The 26,314-nt window shown below is 34.0% G+C and overlaps 2 protein-coding genes across 2 annotated transcripts; both read right to left on the reverse strand.

The window, feature by feature from the left end:
- Positions 1-1,437: 1,437 nt before the first annotated feature.
- Positions 1,438-5,723, reverse strand: LOC133184703 (histone acetyltransferase KAT6B-like). Its single transcript, XM_061319774.1, has 8 exons — positions 5,066-5,723; positions 3,266-3,422; positions 3,015-3,127; positions 2,827-2,908; positions 2,647-2,739; positions 2,476-2,542; positions 2,233-2,383; positions 1,438-2,064 (listed from the first exon to the last, which is right to left on the reverse strand). Exons 1-8 carry the CDS (start codon positions 5,621-5,623, stop codon positions 1,927-1,929), a joined length of 1,359 nt encoding a protein of 452 aa, XP_061175758.1. The 5' UTR covers positions 5,624-5,723; the 3' UTR covers positions 1,438-1,926.
- Positions 5,724-12,218: 6,495 nt separating this feature from the next.
- On the reverse strand, positions 12,219-25,917 carry LOC133184704 (E3 ubiquitin-protein ligase RNF14-like). Its single transcript, XM_061319775.1, has 11 exons — positions 25,757-25,917; positions 24,320-24,436; positions 23,438-23,549; positions 22,186-22,420; positions 21,924-22,034; positions 21,494-21,676; positions 21,248-21,347; positions 20,667-20,813; positions 18,001-18,191; positions 15,385-15,598; positions 12,219-14,344 (listed from the first exon to the last, which is right to left on the reverse strand). Exons 1-11 carry the CDS (start codon positions 25,835-25,837, stop codon positions 14,117-14,119), a joined length of 1,719 nt encoding a protein of 572 aa, XP_061175759.1. The 5' UTR covers positions 25,838-25,917; the 3' UTR covers positions 12,219-14,116.
- Between the last annotated feature and the right edge of the window lie 397 nt (positions 25,918-26,314).

Genomic DNA, 26,314 nt, shown 5'->3' on the forward strand with positions numbered 1-26,314 from the left:
TGGCGTGTAATATGCAGGTTAGCTGACCATAGCTGGACAGACTTTACGAGGTTACACACAAAAAGGAAAATGTTACATCACACTGAAATACATTTTCAAAAAATTGTTATATTTGAGTCTGCTTATTCTAACAGTCACGATATCATTATTATCACTTCACATAATTAATAAACAGACACAAGATAATAGGGTATAGTAAAAAATATTAATGCAGATCTTTCAGTGAGTGGGAAGAATTGCTTTTGCTCTCGGTGCAACACAATTAAAATTTAACTTGAATTTGAATTTTAAAAAATCAATAAATGAAATGAAACTGACATGAAACAACTTGATTATTTGTTCAAAATAAAAATTAAAGATCGAACCAAAACTTATCGATTCCCACCGTCGTATACAGGTAACATACACTGTATACCACTGTGTTGTCGCAACATATTAAGTTAAAGTTGCCTTTAAAAAAAACAGCAGCACAATTACACCATATGGTTTTTGGGGAGCTCGTAAAATTGTATCAAACTTATATGTATAGTAAACGTGCAAGTTATAGAAAAAAAACCCTTCATTTTAATTACGAACATTTTCGTAACATGTATACTCAAAACCTCAGCTAGTCTGTTTATCACTTGTTGTATCTCTGTGTTGCTGCCTTTGCGTGCACTATTTTAGTCTACATCAGCATATTTCCCTTCACACTGTAAAACAGTCCTTGTTTATAAATCTCCTTGTTAGACCAATAGAAAGCATAATATTTTTATCTATACAACAGCCCTATATAAATATACCTCAACTCGAGCGAGAAGACTTGTTGCAACCCCCCTTCCCCTCCCCTCAACGGGGGATGTCAGGAATACCATGAATTGCATGGTCATTCAAACTGAAATTGCTGAGATGTCTTTCGTAACCAACCATTTTCAATTTTGCAGCATGTACCACTTGTTTCATTCTCTCAGTCCTTGTTTGGCGCTACTATTTATCGATTTTCGCGATCTTGGGATTTTTTCGAGGTAAGTGATCGTTCAAGTTATTGAATAACTGCCAGGAAACATGGAAATTCATGCTAAATAAATAGCCTCAGAAGTCTAGGTAGTAGTTATACCTATGTTCCGAAAAATAATGTCAAATTTTCGCATAAAAGTCCCGTGGAATTTCAGCAGGGCCTCCTTAACTTTCTGTGTGAAAACATTTTGAACTTTTTAAGATATTTTATTTTTTACTACTCCAGAAAGCTTTTTTCTGCAAATTTTGGCTATTTTCTTTTTAGTATAATTTTTTAAGCAGTGCATGTAAAGGAATCAAGATAGCCGGATTGATACTCGATTTCCCCGAGCAAGGATTTAGTTTTCAAGGCATGCAATCAAAAGTCAAAACAAACAGTTCTTTTTTTTTTCGTTAAAAAATGAATTCGTAATTTATTCATTTTTGAACATAAATGTTCTCAGTAATTCACAACATTATAACATTTCATTCAAAATAAAATGCAGCTTTAAGTTACAGCAATTATAAAAGCATATTTTTCACATTTCCATCGATTCTGGCATTACATGTATTAATTAATAACATATAGAGCTAAAATTGCAAACTGTCTAAATGACTACACTTTAACTACATGGGAAAAAATAGATAAACTGCATAGAAGTATAAAGCTAAAATCTTATGGGATTTCAAATTACAACAGATGACGAAAACGTACTTAGATATTAAACCTGAGATGCTAAACACGAATGTATGATTAAATTGTTCACTATGAAAATATGACAAGTACAGTATTCATCAAGATAACATTCGCTAAAAATTAGCAAAAAGCATTCAACACAATTTGGTGGATTTTAGTACAGTAGCTCAACTACGTGCAAGTACCACAAAGTTTCAATATTCTACTTTCACCGAAGGCTACGTTTCTCTGGTTCTATTGCCGCGGTGTTTTTGCTACTTGTTTGCGTCCACACCTGCCAGCTGAAGTTTCATCACGTGTTGGTACATTTTAAGGGCGGGGCCAAGCCGGACTGATAATCCAGTTAACACATCACTTCTCTTCATCAACAACAGAGACTGTCCATCAATTTCCTTACAAGAAAATAAGTGACATCTCATTGTTGCACAGTTTTTATATGAAATTTGTTACTAGCAATAACTCATACTTTATTCATCTACATGACATACTTAAACGATCACATTCAAACAACTGGATTCCACAAAGGGTATCTTTTACTGAAAGATATCCTTGACTCCTACCTGCTCCTGCAGAGCTTCTGCCTGATCCTTGTAACCTAGGCTTGTGAAGAATTTCACTACGTCCTCTACTTCCCACTTGGATGCGTCAGGATAGTGAACCTTCTTCTGATCAGACGGTGATCTTTCCTCCGATCTCCTCTTGGCATCTTTTCTGCAAATAAGAGGAAAGGCATATAAATTGATTTGTGCACTTTTGGAATTCACTACATGTGTTTTCTAATGAATAATTTTCAACATCCTTACCGAAGGTCTTCGTCAGACGATGCCGCAGAATCGTACGGAGTGGGTAAACAAGATGTGTTATTTTCGTCTGAAAAAGACACGTACAAAATATTCTAACTAGCTATAATATAACACGTAATCATAAAGTTTTGAAGTCCAAACGCACAAATGATCACAGGTAGTTTCACAGACCTCGGCTGTCGTCTGCAGTGTCGTTGGCATCATCAACCTCCATACATCCATCCACCGATTCCGTATCTTGGCATGTCTGGCACTCCCATTTACCTGTAAATGGAAAGACTTATAGAGGTCATTTGCTTGGTTTTCTGTACATTTGGTTTACAGGAACTTGTCTATGGCGATAGATCTTACCTTGTGGTTTGTCCTCAATGGCTGGTTCGTGACAATTCATGTGATACCCTTTGTCACAGGCATCACAAAATAGCATCATGTCCTATAATTACATTTTGAACATGGTTTAATTTAAATCATAACTTTCTCAACTTTCAAAAGACATTTGTGAATCGGAAAACAATTCCAGCGTACTGCAGGCTACTTACGGGATCGCCTGCGTCCAGACAAACGGTGCACGTTTTGCAGTCGATGCACTGCCATGGAGATTTCAGCGCACGCTTAGCGAGGGTTGAATTGTATCCCATACAGGAAGGGTGAGCTAGAAACGCGGAAAGTAGACAATCAAATTCTGATTTTCATTCCCCCTCCTTCTTTAGACTGTTTGCTATATAATTTTATTTGCAATTTATCCAAAAAATTAAAAAAAAAAATAAAATTTACGGTTGTAGCGACTTACCCTTGGCGTTGCAATCCTGACAAACTAAGATTCCCTCTTTGAAATCTTTTCGGATAATTGGTTCTGTCTGCAGACAATAATCACATGACGAGTCCTCCATGGAACGTTTCCCAAAGGACAGCGTCTCAAAGTCTGGGCCATGAGTTTTTTTGAACTTCTGAAATATTTTAAACAAACTTGCCCATAAAACAGATTTCAATGCGAAGGACAAACTAAACGAATGTGTTACATATTACTTCAGTGTGGAGAGTAATTTCTTTTAAAAAGGTAGGAAAATGAATTAAAAATATTTATGACACTTTTCACTTTCATTTAAAAAATGATCCGAAACTTAATTAGCAAATATTGGCCTCTAGTCTTTATCTTGATATTTAGTGATCTGTCCCGTTCTCTCTCTCTCTCTCTCTCTCTCTCTCTCTCTCTCTCTCTCTCTCGTCTTCCTTTAAGGCTGATGTAGACAGTATCTAAGGTACTAGTTTATTTATCATATAAATAAAGCAAAGTACGGCAAAAAGTGTCTTAATCCTCATCAATATCTATGAAGTTGGCGTAATTATTCAATACATTTACATAAAAAAATTAATTTATGTCTGGATGATTTCTACGAAAAATACGTATAATATACATTAAACATAATGCAAATTTTAAAATTGATATCAAGCTTGAAAATAATCATAAAAACAGCTGTATGCATGTTAGCTTTGTGGTGGAAATCTGTCTCGTTTGTAAACTATCACTGTAGGATCATGCTGACATTTTTCAGTACAACCTTCCGAGTTGACTTAATCTCGTCTTGAAATCAAGAACATATTTGAATTTTGTTGCAATCTGACTCTTCGCAATAAATATTCCGTTAATTTTTATCCGCATTTCCAATCGCATTTAAAAATTAAAATAAAATAAATATAAATAAAGGCACTGTTCCCTCACAAATACGTAACTTTACTTCGTGGTAACCAATATAACCTAACATTTCTGTTTTATACTCGTAGCTACTGATACCACAGTACTGCCACGCCCCTTTTTTTCCCCGTTGGTTTGGTTTGTTTTTTACTTTGGGTAAGAGAGAGAGAGAGAAGGGGGGATAAGGTGCCTGGTGTCCGGATTTGTTACAGTAATCGGCGCAGGTACATGCACTACAAATGATCATGAATAGGATCAAATGTACATATATAAAGACAACTTTCCTTTTGGTTTTTATATAAAAATATAAGATTTAATTTTTACCCTTCAATATTACAAACAGCTTGTAGAAAGTTCTATTTTTGACTATTCTTTGACGTGAAAAAAAATCCACGGAAAATTTGCTCTCTGCAATGCATTTATACGAATGACTCGAAATACTCAATCGTAACTTTGGTGACTTGTTTTCTTTTTTTTTTTTTTTTATTAAAAACTTGTAGGAAAAGTGGCAGGGTAACTGTAAACAAATTATAAATAAATATACTTTTAAAAATTTCATGATCGCCAAGTACGTTCATGCAGTTTCTCGGTGCATTGCATCGATTTAATGGACAATATGTTCAAGAAAAATAAATATTGAACACCTTTATCTGGAAATTGATTATACAGGAACAAACATACAATTCATTTATAAGCAATTAGTTTCTAGTCATTATTTAGTCTATACAGATTAATTTCAGCTGAAACATCTTTATTTCAGTTTTAAGAGGTACAGCTTCATTTCACTTTCTTTTTCACAGTTTTAAAATATAACTGTCAATCGCACAATTTTTTTTTGCATAACTTTTTTCATGACCTATTTCAATAGCAGACAGGTATATTAATTGTGCAACTTACCTTACGTTTTGAGGGTGGACGTCCTCGTTTACCGGGGCTTGAAACAGAGGTGGTGGGTTTTTCTGCAATTTTCTTTTCCGGGTTACTTTCGCTACAAATATAGTTACCATGGGCTAGCTTTTTTAGGCTTCCACTTGCCACTTCTTTATCCAGAGCGGACCGGATCTGACTGCGCTCCAGATGGGGCTCCGGAGTATTTGCGCTCAGCCAACGTTCTACCTCCTTCACAGATGCGCCTCTGTCTCCGGAATTTTGCGCAATTTCTTGAACCGCAGTAATAATATTTTTAAAAGTTTTATCAGAATGAACAACTTTTTTCCACGAATGGGTTTTCTTCCATTTAGCTGTGTTTCTGTAACTCACATTCCCTTTATAATCCACTTTTACAACTGTTCCCGACTCTACTAATTTTTCTAAATGCGATTCCGTCTCTTGCCATTTCATTCCATGCTTACGGGCTGCCATGTGACATATTCGCACAATATCTGGTCGAGCTTTCCGTTGTCGGAGCTGGTCAATTATTTGCAATATGCTTTCTTTGCATTTTTGGCTAGCCATCGAGTTGTTTAGAATAACATCCAAATGTGCGACTAGGGTGAAAACAATCTCTACATGCGGCTGGGTAAGGTCCGGGGGAACGATATCTTTCAATGTTTTGGTGGAATGCGCATGTCTCATTTCATTCAACAGAGGCATCATGGGATAGACTGGAGTATCATTAAAGGAAATTTAAGTATACATTTTCCCACAAAAATCCATTATAGTGTCTGAGAGCCTTTAAAACATTCAAAATAGTGTTTGACTTTGATGTGATAAACAAATATAAGATCAGATCCTGTAAATTAAATTTAAAAAGATTATATCTCTATACGATTTTCCCTAAAGTGCCTCATTGGACCAAACATGACAACGTCATCGCGCTTCGGGAGAGTACAACTGCGACAACTTGAAATTTTTGCACAAAAGCAAGACATTTAGATCAACATATACATGGTGGATGTGTTTTATCCATTGAACTAACAATTATAAATAGTATGCAGGTATTTAGACTAAGCAAATGTTAGGTGCGACATGAGAAGCGTAACTGCGAAAATTCCCGGAGGCGGATCTGGCGTTTTTACGCTAAAAAATGGGTTATTTTGTTCCACAATGTAATTCTTATGCATTATGAACTGAGAACAATATATCACACAATTTTAAAATCATATTAGCTTCCATCCTTCATTGCTGACCTTATATGTAGTTTAGCGTATTATTTTCATGAATTAGAAGTATATTATGCAATTTTTCCAAGATCAAATAACTTACATCCATTATTGTTTAAGGATCAGCAGGGGCTGACAATATAAAAGCTTGTATGTAACGCACTAGAACCTTTTCTTGATATGAAACAAGTTACTGTTATTTAATTCATAATTTTTAATTACAAATTAATTATCTATGTTATTACAAATTATAGTAATAACAAATTATTACATGTACTTTGAAATTACAAATTAGTAATTTGTAGTTATGTATTATACTTGAAACAATAAATTTAAAATTTGCAATCAAAATAATTTGTTATAGACACATCTATCAAATTCTCAGTTTAACATTTACATATATGAAGCATGGAGGAAAATGAATTGATTTGAAATAACTTAAGGATCGGTTTGACCTTAAGGACCCTTCGTACACTGGCTTAAGCATAAGAGTGATCTGCCCTCAAATATATTTAATGAACTAAAGTCTAAAGGATTTTTGTGGTATCAATTCGTAATCAATTCAAGTATTCTGAACATTTTTTTTATACAAAGATGAATTAATTGAACACTTTTCCCCAGGATAGTGACAACTTTTCATCAATACTTGGTTTTCTTTTGAACATTTTTCCTAGGGGTTAATGGCATGGTACCCTATGTTGAATTCAAAAAATGACCCCCCACCCTCCAAAAAAAAAAAATGTGTATAGAGAGGGTCCTTAAATATCAATTAAGGACATCAGATAATATTTCCGAATTAACTGTTTCTTTGAGGCATTTGAAAACGACCGCTGCATCACAAGGATTAAATTGAAGGGAAAACTTTTCCGAGATACTGGATGTTGCTTGATTTATATGAGGGTAGTTCAATAAGTACTGCTACATACGGTTTATCAAACTTAGTATCAGCAGTTGCTTTTATTTTTCACAATCTAATAGTTCAATCAATCCCCAAATTACCGAAATTCCGCATGATTTTTCTTGCTGGTTTGCAAAGAAATTTACTTTTTATTAAAGTAAACATGGTCGCATCACTTAGCTTAAAACTACCATAGACAAAAATGGTCTCTATAAAGAAGATGGAATTGGGAGATGGAAGATGGAAACTGCGTTTCATTACGAAAATATGCTGAAGGTATATGAAGCTATTGTTTTGATAAATAGAAAGACTACTCTCTCACGTAGTATGGTGCACAGATGGATTAAGAAATTCAAAAGTAGAAAAAGAGAGTTTAAAGATGACAGTCGGCGTGGTCGATTAGAACTGTAGTGACACAGAAAAAAATTGACCTTATGAGCTGTAGGGCTGTGTATTGAGCAAAAAATTTCGATACGGTACGATATTTTAAAAGCAATACTTAGTATGCGATATATTGGACTCTTGTTTTATTACCCATTTCGGAGTTCTTGTCTCACTACAATACACTTCAAATTCAAACTTTTACGACTGTAAAGTCAACATGTTAAAATATAGTTGTCCATGTATTTTGTAAAAATTATTTAAGGTATGCCTCCTCCTTAATTTTCATATCATTGTTGATCAGTTTTAATTCAAAACAGTAAAGAAATATAATCTTTGGTGATTGAAATTCCCAACTTTTTCACGAATTATAAGAAAAACTGCCTGCCCGATACGTACTGGAAGTTATCTTTTTTTTTTTTTTTTTTTGATACGACACATTCTTGAATATCGGAACGTATCAATATATAGATATATTGACACAGCCCTTATGAGCAGCATGATATCTGAAAGTTTCAAATTTACAATGAAAGATATTGCAAAGACATAATACATTTATTGACTGGGTTCGAGGGCAACATGCGTTTTATCGGACCAAAGAACCAAACTGTTTGCCTGAGGCCATTAGACCCAAAGTTGTGAGTACTAATAAGCGGTCCAATATCTAATTCTGCGGTCCAATATCGATATTTTTGACCGTCCAGTTAAACATTGCTAATGTTAGACATTTTAAGTAAAGATTTATATAACCCTATAGGGAACAATTTTCAAAGGTATAACGATAAACATTTCATCGCCAGAAAACATTATAGATTTCTGACAAAGGAAATATTCCTGCCAGATGGGTATTTAATCTGCTTACAGATGGCTAAAAGAAAACACGCATTAAAATTGGAAGGGAAGAATACACATTGCAACAAAAGTAAGTAAAGATAAACGTTCGATGTGAAACAAATCATATAGTTGTACTATTTTGAGCCCAACAGGAAGATCAATTATAGATAGATGGCATCAGAGAAGAAGCTTTAGTCCTATTATCGCTGCAAGAAGCTAGAACTCCAAAAACTTCTTATATAATTTTTTTTTAACTCGAGAGGTCCAGTATTATAAATGCTGTAACCTACACTCAAGAGGAAGGGCCCTCAGTGGTAGCTTTTATGATAAAAATGTATTGAGGAAAATTAAGCTGATCGTCTGTTAGTGCATGACGCCCAAATTCCGTGTTTTTCAACATTGCCGCAAACAAGCAGAGATGTAAAGGGAATTTTGAAGAAAGTAGCAGAAAAATGCTTAACCATCTCAACTTTTTACGAAGTCTCAGTCATTGTGACTTCCTTTTATTCCCAGAACCCAACAAGATCAACAAGGAAATCGTCACAATTTTAATAGGGCCGGACCTGAGGGGTGCCATTCGTCAGTGTCTTCTGAGCATCCCTAAAGAAAAGTTTATGCTGAGGTGTTGCGGTCTTTAGTGCAGTACGGAAGCGTATTAGACATGCGTTAAAGTTAATCAGAGAATACTTGGAGGGATTAAAAATATATAGAAGTCGCTTTTCGTGTTTTTTCTTTATTTTTGGTAACATTTTCCATTATTTATTGAACACCCCTCGTGTTTGAGGAACTATAAAAGATTTAAATATAAATGGATCCATTGCATGGAAATACATGTATTTTAATTGGCCTGTGATGAAACATTGCATGATCATGATTATGTCAACTAAGAGGTGGAAAATCATTATCAACGGAGTAAACTATTTGACCTTTGGACACAACTGATCTATATATTTCACACATTTTATAAATTGTGATTTATTGAATAGAATACTTTATGCAATGAACTGAAATATAAATTTGCGCAACTGCACAATTAAAATTGATATGAAGCAAAGTTGGACTCCCTTCCCAATATGTTTTCTTTTTTTGTATTCTTAATTTCCTTTGTTTAAGTTATACATATTCTCAATTTAGTCTTCATGCAACGGTACCTACAATGTAATTAAGATCATTAATTTTACACAGACAGTTCTATAGCCTCGCAAACTTCGACATTTGTTGTTCTAGAAAACTAGGGTTGTGCAATAAGCCTTTGCTTAAATATAGGTTGGATTGGGGGGGGGGGGGGGAGAGAGAGAGATAGTGGATTGAGTAAAAAACTGGCTAAATCGCTTGGAACGTATTTAAGGCTGACATAATAATCCAGTATCTCATATCAAATACAATCAGTTCTGCTGTGTATTCACCCCCACCTTAATTCCGTAAACAATGAATGACAGGTTTGTAAACCAAACGAGAGAGAGAGAGAGAGAAAACGGGATGTTCCCAAAAAAATTATTTCAAAGTACTTATTATGTCCAAGACTCAGGTTTGAAAGAAGAAGGGCGAACAAGGCGAGTGAAATGCCTATTTTGCGAAAATCAAGAAAGTGATTAAATCTCAGTAATGGCAAAATTTTCTTTGGTATTTCATTTAATTATAACATTACGTATACTTTATGCAAAATCTCCACAAATGCAACAACCTCACAAAGATTGAAATTATTCGTCTATAAAATAGAATATATACATCAAAAAGGGCAAGACTGGTTAATTCTTCATACTTCAACACAATTTTTCCATATGAGAGGGTCTTTGCTCCATTTTTTTTTAAAGATTATACTAAAAGTATGTGTAAAAATATACATTCTTGTTAACAAGAAAAAAAAAATGGAGCAAAGACACACTATATATACCTTAAAATGCTTTTATGTCACAACATTCGTATCTTTCCGAGAAATATCTGAAGTCCATTTAGTCATATATCAGAAAGATGATTCAAATGCCGGTATTTACTATGAGTAGTATAGCATAGTGGTTAGAGTGTTGGTGAAGAAGAGGTTTCAGATACTTTCAATGATAAGAACTCTAAATACTAAATTCAAAAAATGAAAACGACTTTTTACATTTGAAGTTATAAGCATTTTGCAAATCTTGTTCGCCCATCTCATTTGCAATTCTCCGAGAGTGATTGTTCAAATGCAACGCCATTAAAATCATATATAATAATATTATCAAGTTAATAATTCATAATGATAAATCATTAATTTGAAATTGCAGGCCTCCTGCAACCCTCAACTTCACTCCTAACCCAAGAATCAATGTGCATTAATGTTATGTTCATATGAGTGGAAGTCAGGTGCAAGTAAAATATATATACTATTGTATCAATTTGGAATTTTCCAATGTATTTGTAGTCTTTAGACTATTTTTAGTCTTATGTGGAAAAAATAAATTCTTATATTCACCTGGAAGGTCACATGCAGGTGAATATAACGAGTTTTTTTTCTACCTTGTTGGAACTCAACCAATCAGAAAGAAAGGGATATTTTTCACTCATATAATAATAAAACAATTATTGCTGTTTTTTTTCGGACAATACGCTGATTTAACCACCTTCGAAGTACAATATTCATCCCGCCCTTCGGGCTCGGTGAATATCGTACTCCTCAGGTGTCTAAATCATCGTATTGACCGAAAAACAGCAATAATTGTATAATAACAAATTTCAAATAAATTACAATTATTGCTGTTTTTTGAGGTCAATGCGATGATTTAGACACGTGAGGAGCACAATATTCACCGAGCCCGAAGGGCGAGGTAAATATTGTACTTCGAAAGTGGCTAAATCTTCGTATTGACCGAAAAAACAGCAATAATTGTTTTATTATATGATTCAATGATTAAATGACACATACTCATTAAGCAATCCATGTCATCTTACTTGTTCACATCTACTGAAGTACTAGCCGAACATTATGAGAGAAACGGGGTTAAGACAATCAGTTGTATTATTTTGGAATTTTTAAGTCTAGTTTAGGTGCAATGTAGAAAAAAAAAATAAATGTCAGGCATATATATATAGAATTGATTTTGAAAAGGGGGTAGTAAAAGGGAAAAAAATGACAACTTACCTGAAAACAAATCTTTGCCCCCCCTCCCCCCCCCCCCCCAAAAAAAAGGAAAAGAATTCTCCCAACTCCAAATTGTATTTGATGGGATGTAAAGGTCCATAAAAGAGGGGAGGGGGCTTTCATTGGAATTGTTTATCCTTAAAATTTAAATTAAAACTTTATATTCTTAAAAGGTAGGGAGAGGGGCAGCAACCCCCAACCCTCCTGCAACCCCCAACCCTCACCCAAGAATCGATGTGCTTTAATGTTATGTTCATATGAGTGGAAGTCAGGTGCAAGTGAAATAACCAAAACTATCTGCATCAATTTGAAATTTCCCTATCTATTTTTGGTCTAATGTAGAATAAATTTTTCCTTATATTGACCTGGAAGGTCACGTGCAGGTCAATATAACGTAGTATTTTCTAACATTGTTGGATCTCAGCCAATCAGAGAGATGGGAATTATTCAATCATATTTCAAATTAAAAATGTGCAATAACAAAGTAAATCCGTAATGACAAGTTAATTAACTGTAATAACAAATCATTAATTTAGGTAATACTGGTAAGCAAAATTGTATTTTCCAATTTATTATTTGTAATAACAAATTAATAATTTGTAATTTTTAATAAATAATTGGTATAAAAGCATTCTTTATTTGTAATGACAAATTAATAAACTGAAGTAACAAATTATTTATTATCAAAAATAAATAATTATTTCAAATCAATAATCACAAATGAAGAAAAACTAATGGTGTATAACTCTTTCAATATTCATATAAGATGATACCACAACAGTGCTGATATGCTTGGCCTTACTTACAGTCTGCAAGCAATGGCCATGAGTTGATTTTTTTTTTTTTAAAACTAAATGCAAGTCAAGAGGCCCATTGGCTACAATGCTCACTTGGGACATTTTGGCACTGCTTTTCATAAGATTTAACATTATTTTCTTTGACATCTTTTCTCTACACGCATGCAAAATTAGATCCAGACTTTAGTCTGACCTTAGCCCCAGGGTCCATAATTTGGACAAAAAAAATTAATCCACACACAATGGGAATCTGTGCATATAAATATGATTTAGTGTAGACCTGTTTCTCTTATAAAAGAATCTTATTTTAATTTTGTATACATTGAATCTGCAATACCTGAAACTTCCTATATGTATCCCTTCATAAGAGAACTATTCAAAACTTTGCTTGAAGATGCTTGCATATTTATATGACTAAGCATAGCTCTTCTATCCTTAAGAATTTTCCTTTATATCTTACAAAAAACTGTGATCTCCTAATTTAGCCCTAATCTTGCTACCTTGAGCCTTACAGATGACAGATGGTCAGACACATACTGGACTACCTGTGATGAGAAAAGCTCACTTGAGCCTTTGATTCATAGGAGCTAACAATGCCAACAGACAAGGTTAAATAAGCTCACTGTAACTTTTGGCTCAGGTAAGCTAAAAGCTTTCCATTTTTAAAAAAGTACTAATGTATATATGTCATGTACTCCCAAGTGTTTTCTTAAATGGTAATTTGTTAAATTAAAAGTAAGAAAATCATACATGTATTTTAGCTCATCTGAGCCAAAGGCTCAAGTGAGCTTTTCTAATCATGATTTGTCCATTGTCTATCTTTGTAATCAACAACCTAGGTGTTGTTGTTCTTTATGTGATCCTCTGCACAATAAAAAAAATCAAAGAGAAGCAACACATATGTCAATAACAAATAATTCAAAAAGATAAGTAAGTAAGGCAGTTTAACACTAATCAATTGCAACATTTATGCCAGTTTGGTCTGGGCAGAATTTTTAGTTACTTGAGTATGGACTTGCTCCCAAAACTTGACCCACTAAAGGTAAGATTTGTAAGTCAAGGTTGGTCTACTTAAGGCTTAAAGTTACACAGGAATAGACCTGCTCCAAAAGTGTTATCCTGGTCATACATCTGGTAAATATAGGTCAGATCCAGCATCTGAAACAAGTCTGGTAGTGTGGATCCCTTGGTGTGTCATCTATGCAAGTTTGGTCACAATAGGGCTTATAGTTACTTAAAAATGATCCTGCTCTAAAACATTTAAACTTGGTCAGTCATCCAAAAAATGTACATCAGATCCAGCAGATGTATACTGTTGTAGATGTATCATCCAAACAAGTTTGGTCACCATAGGGCTTATATATAGTTTTTTGGGAATAAGACCTGCTTCTAAAACATTAACCTGTCATTCTTTGACTGATAATGCAGTATTTAAAACCTGGTTGGTACATTAAAACATCATATCTGCATCATCCATGCATCTCTGATGAATATAAGGCACAGAAGTATTTGGAAAAAAATCTGCTTCAAAAACTTGAATCTTGAACATCCATGGTATTACTAAGCTTCCCCAACATCATTGAGGTGACTAAAAATGTTCACATTTCAAGTTTTAAAAAATCCACCTTTGAAATGTTTAATTTCAAATTTTTTTTCACATCTATCAAAAGAAAAATGTCATTTTCATTACTTTTCAATTCATCAGTGGAATAGTTTATACAGTTCAACTGTACATCCATCACAGAATTTCATGTAATAAAGACAGCTAACACTATGAAAGAGAGTGGAGTAACACGTATGTACACCGCTACAACATGCTGTTTGTCAAGATGAGTGTTGTTTGCAGAGACTTGGAGGAGAGAAATGTTTAGTGATTGGGTTTTCAGAGATGGCCTTTTTGCACTGAAAACAGGAACTTCGAGAGCAGTTCCAGCAGCGGATGTGGTTATCATTATTGTTACGAAGATTTTTTTGTTTGCAGAATGGACATCTCAGTAAGTTATTTTTCTGTTCCGGATCAACTGCGAGGGTCATTTCAATCTTTGCAGCAATCTATTAAGAAAGAAAATATATAAAAATAAAATTTAAAAAAAAAATCTTATGGATGTATTCTGAAGAGGTAAATTGAATTAAACTTTTTAATTTTGGTATTTAATTCAGTTTCTTTCATTATTTGAGACAAAATACATATGTACAACTAAAGGCCTAAAGGCCTTAATGGCCACCTGATATACAACACTTTGAAGAATACAAAGAAGTATAAAATAAAACAAAGTAAACAAAGAATGAATGCACTTTTACTTTATAATCAATAGACCCCCATCCCACTGAACCTCTGACCCTGGGGCCACATACTTCATAATTTTGAAAAAGGTACCCTAGCTTATCATAACCATGCATTTAGTTTTTTCTGCTTAATACCGAGGAGCAGAAAAGATGGCCTAGAATTCATGCATTTTTGCTATATAATCAATAGAGTCCCACCCTAGCACCAGAAACCCTGACCCTGGGGCATAAATTTAACAATTTTTGAAGAAGGCTCAATGCTATTACAATCATACCAACAGTTTGACTGTTTGATGTCCAGGAAAAAATATGAAGATTTTTAAAAATTGCATCAATTTTGATAGCTTTAGCCCCATCCCTTAGATCTCAAGGGGACAGGGATCATAAATTAATGTTCCCCTTCACCCATGAAGGCTATACATGCGCAAAATTGGTTGAAATTAGTTCAGCGATTCCAGAGAAGAAGCTGAAAATGTTCAAACGTTCAAACATGATGGCGAACAAAAACAGATAGCAATGGATCACCTGAGTGACTCTGGTGACCTAAAAAGAAAAATTTGAGTAAGTGGTACAGTCCTTTTTCCAATACCTGGACTCTTAAAGGAAACATTTTATAGGAAATGAAAGCACAATCTCTACTTTATATTGATGACGAAAATGGGACATAAGGCGTTAGTCAGTAAATTGGTATATCTTAAAGGCCATTTTATGCATAAAATGAACATAACTCTTTCAAAGGTTGGGTACAAAAGTTCAATGCCAGTTTATATTTATTTTTACAGTGTGCAACAAAAAATCATAGTTACCGGATTTGGGGCTTTATCTCGTAGATGTACAGGTCTAAACATTACTGGTACATCTATTACTCCGCCATCGTTATAAAAGTTGTTTTCCTCAAACTGTGTTGAAATCGTGGTCAAGGTACATATACCAAAATGTCCATATGATTCCTTTGTAATGTCTTTACCACAAGCCCAGCACATGCTGTGATTACAATAAATGCATGTAACCTTGTTACATCTGTAAATATAAAAAATTTAGATTTTTAACAAATTTGTCATTGTTAATTTTAATCACTAATTAGAATAAATTTTCACCAAAAAATGGTGTGTTACTAGAATTTTGAGTCAGAATTCACAAAATTGAAAGCATGTCCTTATTAAAAGAATGTGGGACTTCATTATGATATGCTCAAGGAAAGGAAAAAAATATGAAGATCATTGAGATAGTACCCATCTCAAATTACTTGGTTTTAAGTAAAAGGATATTATGAGGAAAGAGTCTTGTAAAGGACTGAAACTGGAGTTTGACCTTGACCTTTAACATTAACCTTTAATCATAGGCACTCTTTGGGTAAGAGATGAGCAAGATGGTATCGAGAGGATGGGGTCAAGAGGAGAAAAATATGCTACAGCAAATGATTTTATACAGATCTTTTGAACTTGACCTTTAATCTAGAAAACTGGTTGAAGGTCATTGCATATCCTTTACCCAAAGACACTCTATGGGTGAAGTATGATTTTGATAGGGCCAAATGAATAGTAAACAAAAGACCCATGGCCACATCGCTCACCTGAGCACATTGACTAGGAAAAAGCAGATATCAGTTCAGTACTGAAAAGATTAAATACATGTATATAAGTGATCACAAACCCCCACCCCCCAGGCAAAGGGGGCATGATTTGTTCACACTTGATTCTACATTAACTGAGGATGCTTCCATATTTCTTTGACTAATCATAGCTTTGCTATTGATTTTTTTCCTACATGTTTGATTTTCTATTGTGGCCCCACCCTACCCTTGCGGAACATGAATGGAACAAAGGTCAATCTACACTATCTGAGCAAGCTTTTGAATTAATATGACTAACTATGAATTTCCTGTTCTTGGTAAGAAGATTATTATAGACATTTCCTATATATTCCAATGTAAAACTTTGTTTGCTCATTGTGGCCCCATCCTACCATAGGAGGTCATGATTTGTAAAATTTGACATTACATGAGGATGCTTCCTTATAAATATAACCCATCATGGCTTTGCTGCTCTTGAGAAGATTTTTTAACATTTATCATATGTATTCCTATGTAAAATTTCGATCACCCATTGCAGCCCTCCCTATCCCCAGGGGTCATAATTTGAACAAATCTGAACAAATCTGACTACACTACCTGAGGATGCTTCCATATAATTATGATTAATCATGACTTTGCTGTTCTTGAGAAGAAGACTTTTAAAGATTTTTCCTATGTATTCCTATGTACAATTTGGATTGCCCATTGTAGCCCCTCTCAACCTCCAGGAATCAAGAGTTGAGCAAACTTGAATCTACACCACCTGAGGAGGCTTCCATATAAATATAACCAATCATGCCTTTGCTGTTTTTGTTGAGAAGATTTTTAAAAAAAAATTCTATGTATACCCATGTAAAACTTTGATTGACCATTGTGGCCCTTCTCTAGCTCCGAAGGGTTATGATTTGAACAAACTCGAATCTACACTACGTAAAAAAGCTTTTACATAAGTTTCATCTTTTCTGGCCCAGACATTCTTGAGAATAAGATTTTTAAATGACCCCATCAAATTTTTACTTTTTCTTAATTATCTCCCCTTGGAAGAAAGTGTGGCCCTTCATTTGAACAAATTTGCAACCAAGGATACTCTGCCAAGTTTGGTTGAAATTGGTCCAGAGTTCTGCAGAAGATGAAATTGTATAAATTCTACAACAACAATAACAGACAACAGAAAAGCTCACTTGAGCCCTCGGCTCAGGTGAGTTAAAAAGCTCTGGACAAAGATTTTATACACAGAATTTTTTTTTTTTGGACCTTTGATCACAAATATTGGTTCAAGGTCACTGCACACCCTTTCCTCACAAGCACCTTATGACGGAAGTATGATACAGGTTGAGCCAAAGGGAGAATAAAAATGCTCACAACAAGGATTTTCTTTAACTTGACTTCAGATAAAAAAAATTGTTAAAGGTCATTGCACACCCTTCATCCATAAGTACTCTATCCTTGAAGTATTATTCAGAAAGGGACAAGGGCCAAGGGGGGGGGGGGGAATATATGCTCACAAGGATTTCAAAAGAGATCTGTTTTGACCTTGATCTCTGTTCTAGAAACTTAGCATAAGGTCACTGCAAACCCTCTACCTAAAGGCAATCTATGGGTGAAGTATGATCCAACTTAAGCCAAAAATATGCTCCAGATAAGGATTTTACACAAAGGTGATTTTTACCTTTGACCACAAAACTTGGTTCAAGGTCACTGCACAGCCTCTACATATAAGCCAAATTAGCCCAAGGAAAGAAAAAAATATAGTCTGATCAAGTAACAGATGGACAGACAGATGTCCAGACTGATCCATTTTTTGAAAGATTGTACAAATATCATTAATCTGATCTTTTTGACATCATACCCAGCCATTTTTGAGATGTCCATTTTGCAATTTGGACAAGGTTGTGAAGTTTTGGCTATGATGTCTCGGCTGAGCTTCTCTTCACGTTTACGGGCCAGTCTCCTCTGCCTTTTATCCTCCATCATCTTTGCAGCTTTTTGAGACTCGGACAATTCCTGCACATTCTCTTCAAGTTCTGCATAACATTTTCCCTGATCAAGAAATTTAAAGATTTTGATGTGATATCATTACATTCCTTTTATTTATTCCTTTTTTTTTGATTCCACAATGCTCACATGAAAGTAATTTTTCTGAAATATAATACATTTACTGAAGAATTAAGTAATTTCAATTAAAATCTTATAAAATATATTTCCAAAACATGAATGGTCATGATTTAAACAAGTTTAGACAGTAAAATTATTTCAAACACAGTGCATGTGCACTACTTTTATCAAGATTTTAATGCCTTTCCTCAATTCTTTCTGTGCTGACTCATGAATATTCACTCTATATAATTTTATACCCATATAGGTAGAAAAAAAAAATAAAATTATGATGGCACTCAAATGAAATTTTTCCAAAATGGGAAAAAAGTGCTTCAAATTAATGAACCCAGAGGGGCCCACTATCTAAACTCACATCATAGCCTTGTTCAAGCAGATATTTTTAAATCTTTTTGTACCATACAGTAAATAGTTTAGTTATCTAATTGCAGAAAATTTAGCACACTTGAAATTGAAAGAATTGCTAAAATTGAAAAATGGAAAGATTGAATTCTATTTCTGAGAAATAAAATCAAAAAAATTTTCAACACGAAAATGACAATGACATGGATTTCTTATACCTGCATTTCTTTAAACTCATTTACCATATCATACAGTAGGTAATACTGACAACCTGCCCTTTTTTTACTATTTACATTGAATATATAAACCAACTTTTAAATAGGCATCACACATTTATTTGAAAATTGTAGCCTTGTAATTCCCCCCAAAAAGATTTTGAGGATTATTTTTATAAAATGCCTATGACAGACAAAAAAAAAAAAAACTCTCTGTTTCCCCCTGATCTTTAAGGTCATGAACATATTTAAAATTGTAGACAATTTTTGTCCTTTATGCCCAATACGTAAAAAAATTGACTTAACAAACTTTTTCCTTTAAGTCAGTCACATCTGGATCATGATGGTATGTGATTTTATCCTGGAGCCACTGTTTGAGTTGATGGAATAAAGGTAACCTAATAAACCAAGGCTATATTTGGTCAATGCCTAAATATAGCCTCCTGCATTCTGACAACCATGTATTCTATATGCAGGGACATAGCCTTAGCTCCTAGCCTTAGAAAGCAATAGCCAGTAAAATATCCTAATAATAAGGAACTCAGATTTGCAGAATCTTAGATATGAAGAAGTTATATATTTTCCACATTACTCATATCATAGCACTTTCTTTTATGGATTTAAAGAAATTTTGGTTACCAGGAACAAAAATTTATGTTCCCCTGACTTCCTTATAAGCAAGTGTTTAATATACATATGCCACATCATTAGCATGTCATAAATAAAAATGTTTTTATGCCCCTGTAATCGAAGATTCGGGGGTATATAGTTTTTGCCCTATCTGTCCTTCTGTCTAGCTGTCCGTCTGTTTGTCTGTTCATCTCTGCAAAAACTTTAACACTGCCCATAACTTTTGATTGGTTGGAGCTATGCATTTCATATCTCACATGTGTATTCCTTGTGACAAGACCTTCCTTTGGGTACCAACATATTTGACCTCTTGACCTTGACCTTGGAGTTTGACCCACTTTTGCAACAATTTACCCACATTTAACCTTGGCCATAACTTTTGAACAGTTGGTACTAGGGCTTTCATATCTCGCATGTATATTTATCATGACCTTTCCATGGGTGTAAATATTTTTTACCTTGACCTTATAGTTTGACCCACTTTTAAAAAACTTTAACCTTGGCCATAACTTTTGAACATTTAGTACAAGAGCTTTCAAATTTAACAGGTATATTCCTTCTGATAAGACCTTCCTTTGAATACCAACAATTTGGAACTTGACATTTGACCTACTTTTGTAAAACTTGAATGTTCACCATAACTTTTGAACAGTTGGTGCTAGGACTTTTATATTTTACAAGTGTATTTCTTTTTACAAGGTCATCCCATGCATACCATTAATTTTGACCCTTTGACCTTGGACATTGATCAATTTTTAGAAAACATTATCTTTGACCATTTCTTCTGAATGGTTGGTGCTTGGGCTTTAATATTTACCAGGTATATCTATTGACACAAGTCCTTTCTTTGGGTAACAACATTTTTTATCTCTTGACCATGACCTTGTAGTTTGACTTGCATTTGAGAAATTTTAACCTTTGCCATAAGCTGCCATACGGGGGCATCAGGGTTTCACAAACACATCATGTTTCTAGGTAGGTAAGCTGTATCAAAAAAGATTAAAACTTTGACCAGGAGTTATCTCAAAGGATAGAGTCATGTTAATTGAGATGGTATAACACAAATTTTCATTTGATGACATCAGATGCTTCAGTACAGTAATAATTGGTTCATTGTGGAACAACAGTGATTTTTAATACCATTTGGATTCTCTCTCTTTTTTTAGCCACACTCTTATTTTCAAATTCATTTCTGGGATCACAGTTTCGTTACCTGGTGCCATGGTTCCTGGCACTCTGTACAGAAGCTATAAAAACATGCCACACAATGACCCAATTTAAGCTCCGCCTCCTTCTCCCGAATGACGGGGTTCTGACAGCGGGGACACCAAACAATATCCCCCATACAATCCAGTCCTTTCTGAAATGTGAACAATCTTTATAACTACTGGCACGATTCAATACTGAAACTGGAGGTATAGTGAAAACTATTGATGGAAAACAAACAAAATACTCATTGATGGGTCAATTCATTATCTGGTCATATACATGTATTAGAACCAGAAGCATTTTCTTTTTATCAGTTTTATATTAATTCATTGTATCCTGGACAGATAATGAAATATACATTTACATATACTGATGCACATACAGTTGTAGAGTACACAGTCACATACAGCTGTTCAGTACATGTACATTTGTACACTATTATATTCTTAACCAATCAATTTTTATGATTATTTGTTCTAAAATACTGGAACGTTTGTACATGTATTTGGATTATTTTATTTAGCGATTTCAAAATCAGATTGTTAAATATTATAATAATAATTTTTTTTTAGTAATGTGACAAACCCTTAGAGAAAGTGTCTCGTATCTTTCACATTCCTCAGCAGTAAGGTTAGACAACACTACTGATGGTGGAATTTCTGATTTACAGTCAGTTTCTGGACACCTGAAAGGCAAATCATATGACCTCTGATGATTCCTATTTATATTGGTAATTTTACCAGGAAATACATGTACATGTATGTGTAAATTACAAACAATGGAATTTTTGGCAAGATGTCCATTTCTTGGTTATAAGTTATAAAGACTCACAGAAGGTTTAAAACATTGCCATCCTTTATGTGTGTCCTGCAGTGCTCATTCACACAGTCCTGACAGAAGTGATGTTTACAAGGCCATAACCTCAGAAAACCCGTCCCTGTCTGCTGATCAAAGCATATCCCACACTCCTGTTCGTTCTGTTGAAACTCCTCCTCATCTCGGTGCTGATCATACCTAAATTTACCATACATTAATATGACCTAAATATACCATACATTAATACAATGACTTAAATTTAGCACACATTCATACAATGACCCAAATTTACCACACATTCATACAATGACCTAAATCTACGACACATTCATGCAATGACATTTCAGCATGAATAACTGTAATAGACGTTTAAAATAACAATCTACAATTTAGTTATCAGTTATTATTTTTTCCTAAAATATATATTATACAGATAGAAATTTACCTCATGATATTTGTAACAGCTTCCTCTATTTGCATGTGATCAGATATAACTCGGTTGTCACCATCTTCAAAATCATCTTGCAGCAATACTTTATCTCTTAAACCTAGGTATCTACAAAAACAATTCAAACATATATCACCCTTATAGTCTTAACCAAAACAGGTTCCTATATCCTAAAAATTGTCAGTTGCATTCAAAGGAAAACTAGTTTGGAGTACACTTGCTCAATATTAAATGAATGATCTAGATAAATGGAACTTACTCTGTGACATTCTCTTGTAGCCATGTAATCCATGTAAACAAAACTGGCATTGACATTGACTCCTCCCACAGCCTGTCCAACATGTGACACAGTGAGGTCATCTGGGGGGAGGTCAACCAAGGGCATGACATTGTAAACTTTGGAGAAGCACTACTGGGGTATTCATGGGGGAGTACAATTGTTAAGCTGATAGGGTATAAATACTTGACACTCACAGAGCCAATAATCCTCATTCCTAAAAATGTATAGAAATTGATATATTTTTCTTACTTCTGCTGCAAGACAAAATGACATTGTCAAAAATAAAATAGAACTGTCCAAAATGGACAAAATACCCCTGCTGGGTTTTTCAGAGAAGGTTCCAAGTCACTAATATTAGTATTTATGGATCTAAGAGGTGTTCACAATTTGTTTAAACATTTAGAGTGAAAATTTACCGAATTTGCTCATTATATTTTTTTGATGAATGAAACTAAGGCACAGCCTAATAAAACATCAATACTAATAATAACATTGTTTTTCATTACCTTGAAAAAATAAAAAAAAAAACATTTTTCAAGTAGTTTTCTACTAGAAAGTATGGATGCATTAAATTATCAATTTTCTCTACAGTGACTATAGGTAAAAATCATGACACACCCTCAGGTCATAAGCAACATCCCGACATTATTCTCCATAAGAAAGATATGGACCAGACATGAAGTATGAACTTTTTCTTTCATTGACCTTGAACTTGCCCAAATGACCTTGGGTCAAGGTCATAATACACCCTCAGGTTATAAGCAATCTTTGTGTAAAATGGAAACTCACCAAGTTTATCCATAAGAAAGATATGGACCTGACACAAATTAAGAACTTTTTCTTACACTGACCTTGAACTTGCCCAAATGACCTTGGGTCAAGGTCATGACACTCTCAGGTTATAAGCAATCTTTGTGTAAAATGGGAACTCACCAAGTTTATCCATAAGAAAGATATGGACCATACACAAATTATGAACTTTTTCTTTCATTGACCTTGAACTTGCCCAATGACCTTGGGTCAAGGTCATGACACACCCTCAGGTCATAAACAATCTTTGTGTGAAGTAGTAGATTCTAATTTTCCTCCATTAGAAAGATATGGACCAGACACTATTGCACAGACAGCTAGATGGACAGACAGACAGACAAGGTGATTCCTATATACCCCCAAACTTTGTTTGTAGGGGTATAATAAAAAACAAACATAAAAATGATTTCAAAGCACATACCTGAGTCAGATCTTCTAAAGACAGAGTAGTCAACATCCTTTTCTAACTCTTTAGATGGCATACATATGTCCACTGTCACAGTTCTGCCAGAGTTATCAACAGGAATAGCCAACTGCACAATTTTGAAAGTATTAAACATAAAACAGTTGATAGTTGATAATGCTATGAATGACCTGTTGTTTACCAGTATATACACATCATGGCATATTTTCACTCAGTTTGATAAATTAACCAATGATTTTGGGGGGGGGGGGGGGACCCAAAGAAAAAAGGTTTTTCATTGAATGGTAACTTATCAAATTATATCTAGCTCAATAACACAGCCAAAATCATAAGAAAAATATTACATCATGATGAGATTTAAAAAATGCAAATTGAACATGTGCATCTATACATCATCAAATTCTTTTCAAAAATAAAGTTGCAGCAAAGAGAAGCATTTTGTTGCAGTACATTTAACAGCATTACAAGGACATATTTTCTGATCTACTGATGTTGAAATTTAAATCATGTTCTCTATAAAGTCAGAATCCAGTATTGTTCCCGACCTTGTCATCTTCCTTTAGTCAACCTGTGACTAGTAGAGACTGAGAAGTAAAACAGTGCCATGGAAATTTGTAAACAACATTACCAAAACCCAACACTACCTTTAACTTTGCCCATTGATCTTTTTTACTCTTGAATCAATAAACTTCTTACTTTGACTTAAAGCCATAACTCATATGCAAGTTTAAATCTGAGAAGTCAAACGCTTCTTTTCATGACATGTCTGCAATACTAGTAAGGACTTAAATTTGAAAAAGCTTGAATGCCACATGAGCCCATAAATATATACATGTAGTAGTTCATATCAAAACTGTACAAAGATAGATGAGAGCTCACCTGTATGGAAAAGATTCCATCCTTTGGTTCACCATTCACCTTTATTTCAGGACGACTCAGAACATTTAATCCTACCACTCCCTTTCCAGGTTCATATATTGATTCCAAAGCTAGCACCTTTAGTAAATTAAAGAAATCAAAAATCAGAACACAGTTATGCAAACCTCTATTTTATCCATGAAAACTTAAGCATAATATTGTAAGATCAACACAAAAATAAATTTTTCATAAAAAATAATGGAAAGTATGTGTACCTCTAATTAATTATTGTGTGAACAGTATGCACAAATAATTGCTATTTATGTTGTTTAATTTATTTACATGTATTTATTATTATTATTTCTTTTTTTGAAAAATGAAAATAAAGCAATTTGAATGATAAGTGATTAATAACAGCTTTTTGAAAACCAATTATGCCATTTTAATTGCAACTTTAAGGATTCATGGTTAAAAATACAGTGCAATCCATCCTGGAAGTTTGATTCATCAAAGACATCGAATATTACAATTTATTTATCTGGAAATTCATCCAAATAATTTACATAAAATGCTGCAACTGAAATATGGATGGTAGTATTTATTATTTGATACACCAGACATGCAATTCTGGACAAGGTAGCTAGTGTACATGGATAATAAAAAAAATGATAGACTCAAAAACATTGTGATTCTACACAAAAGTCAGGAGAGATGAGCTATACAGGTAAATAGTATATTTTTACTACTTCCATATAACGGCAATTTAGTTAGATTAATCTAACTGTGTCTCAGGACAGGCTCTCACCACAGTTAGAATGCCCCCAACATACCCGCAATGTTGCAGAAAATTGTAGAATCACTCCGAAATAATTTTGGAGAAAATAGATAAAATTGCATTGAAAATAACTATCAAATTAATAAAAACAAACCTTTTCAAGACTTTCACCCAAAAATTTAATCCCTATAATGGAAGAATTCAACACTTTTTCTCAACGTTATTTTACTTGTTTCAAATTTACGCATAACATTTGGAATCTCTGGATTTTTCACAGTAAATACACTGAGTTAGAGTTATCTCCAGTGTTTTCTTTGCTAAATTGCCAATACATGGAACGTCTTCTATCATTAAACCGAATCCATAGCACAATTAACAACAGAACATTCTATCTACAGGTAGTTAGAATAACCATGCTGTGCATTCACCAAACCATGTCTGTAGGACAATATTTTAACAATACTGTAGATAGAACGATCTATCAGGGACCTACATACTAAAAAAAGTTAGTTCAAGTCCCTGGTTTCATCTAAGTCCCACAATGCAGTTGATATTATATTTGCAATTTTGCATCATTGAAAACAGCTAAATCCATATGCTTACTTTGTACAATAAATGATCAGTGGATGGATTCTTATAAAAATTACATACATCAATTATCTTACGTACAATACTGTAATTACCTCATCGCTCTGTTCCAAGTAATTGTTCTTGTGGTGCAACGCCCACTGTTGACAACCGTGTGCAACACCTCCTGTGGCCATTTCCTAAGTGTTCAGACTATGTCATCATGTATTAGTAAAGTAAGCTAAATATAATTGATTTTAAAATTGGAATTTCACAAAAAGATTGCACAATATACGCACATTTTTCTTTTATTTATTCTTGTTTCACTTTTAATGTTTGTTGTGGTTTCGCTACACTTCCGGATTGATTGAATTAGATAGCTCGATCGTACTATCATTCGCCAAAAAAATAATCACGCATATTTTTTTTTTTAATTTATTAATTAAAATAAGGGAAAAAAAATTCCGCGTTATTTATGGGAATTCCATATTATCTGTTGTTTAAATGTGTGGACGAACATTTAGAACTTGAGAATGGTAACGGGATGTTTTGCACCTAAGCATGGTTCGCGCTGCGATGTTTCGTACCAATTCCGTTTCGCGCTGAGATGGTTCGCCCCACATTGTTGTACAAATATGTGCTCGCCTACTGAAGTTCGTTTAACAAAATTTTAG

This window comes from Saccostrea echinata, unplaced genomic scaffold (genome assembly GCF_033153115.1).
Source record: "Saccostrea echinata isolate AGI-Se365-2 ecotype Australia unplaced genomic scaffold, CSIRO_AGI_Sech_v1 ptg000010l, whole genome shotgun sequence".
NCBI lineage: Eukaryota > Metazoa > Mollusca > Bivalvia > Ostreida > Ostreidae > Saccostrea > Saccostrea echinata.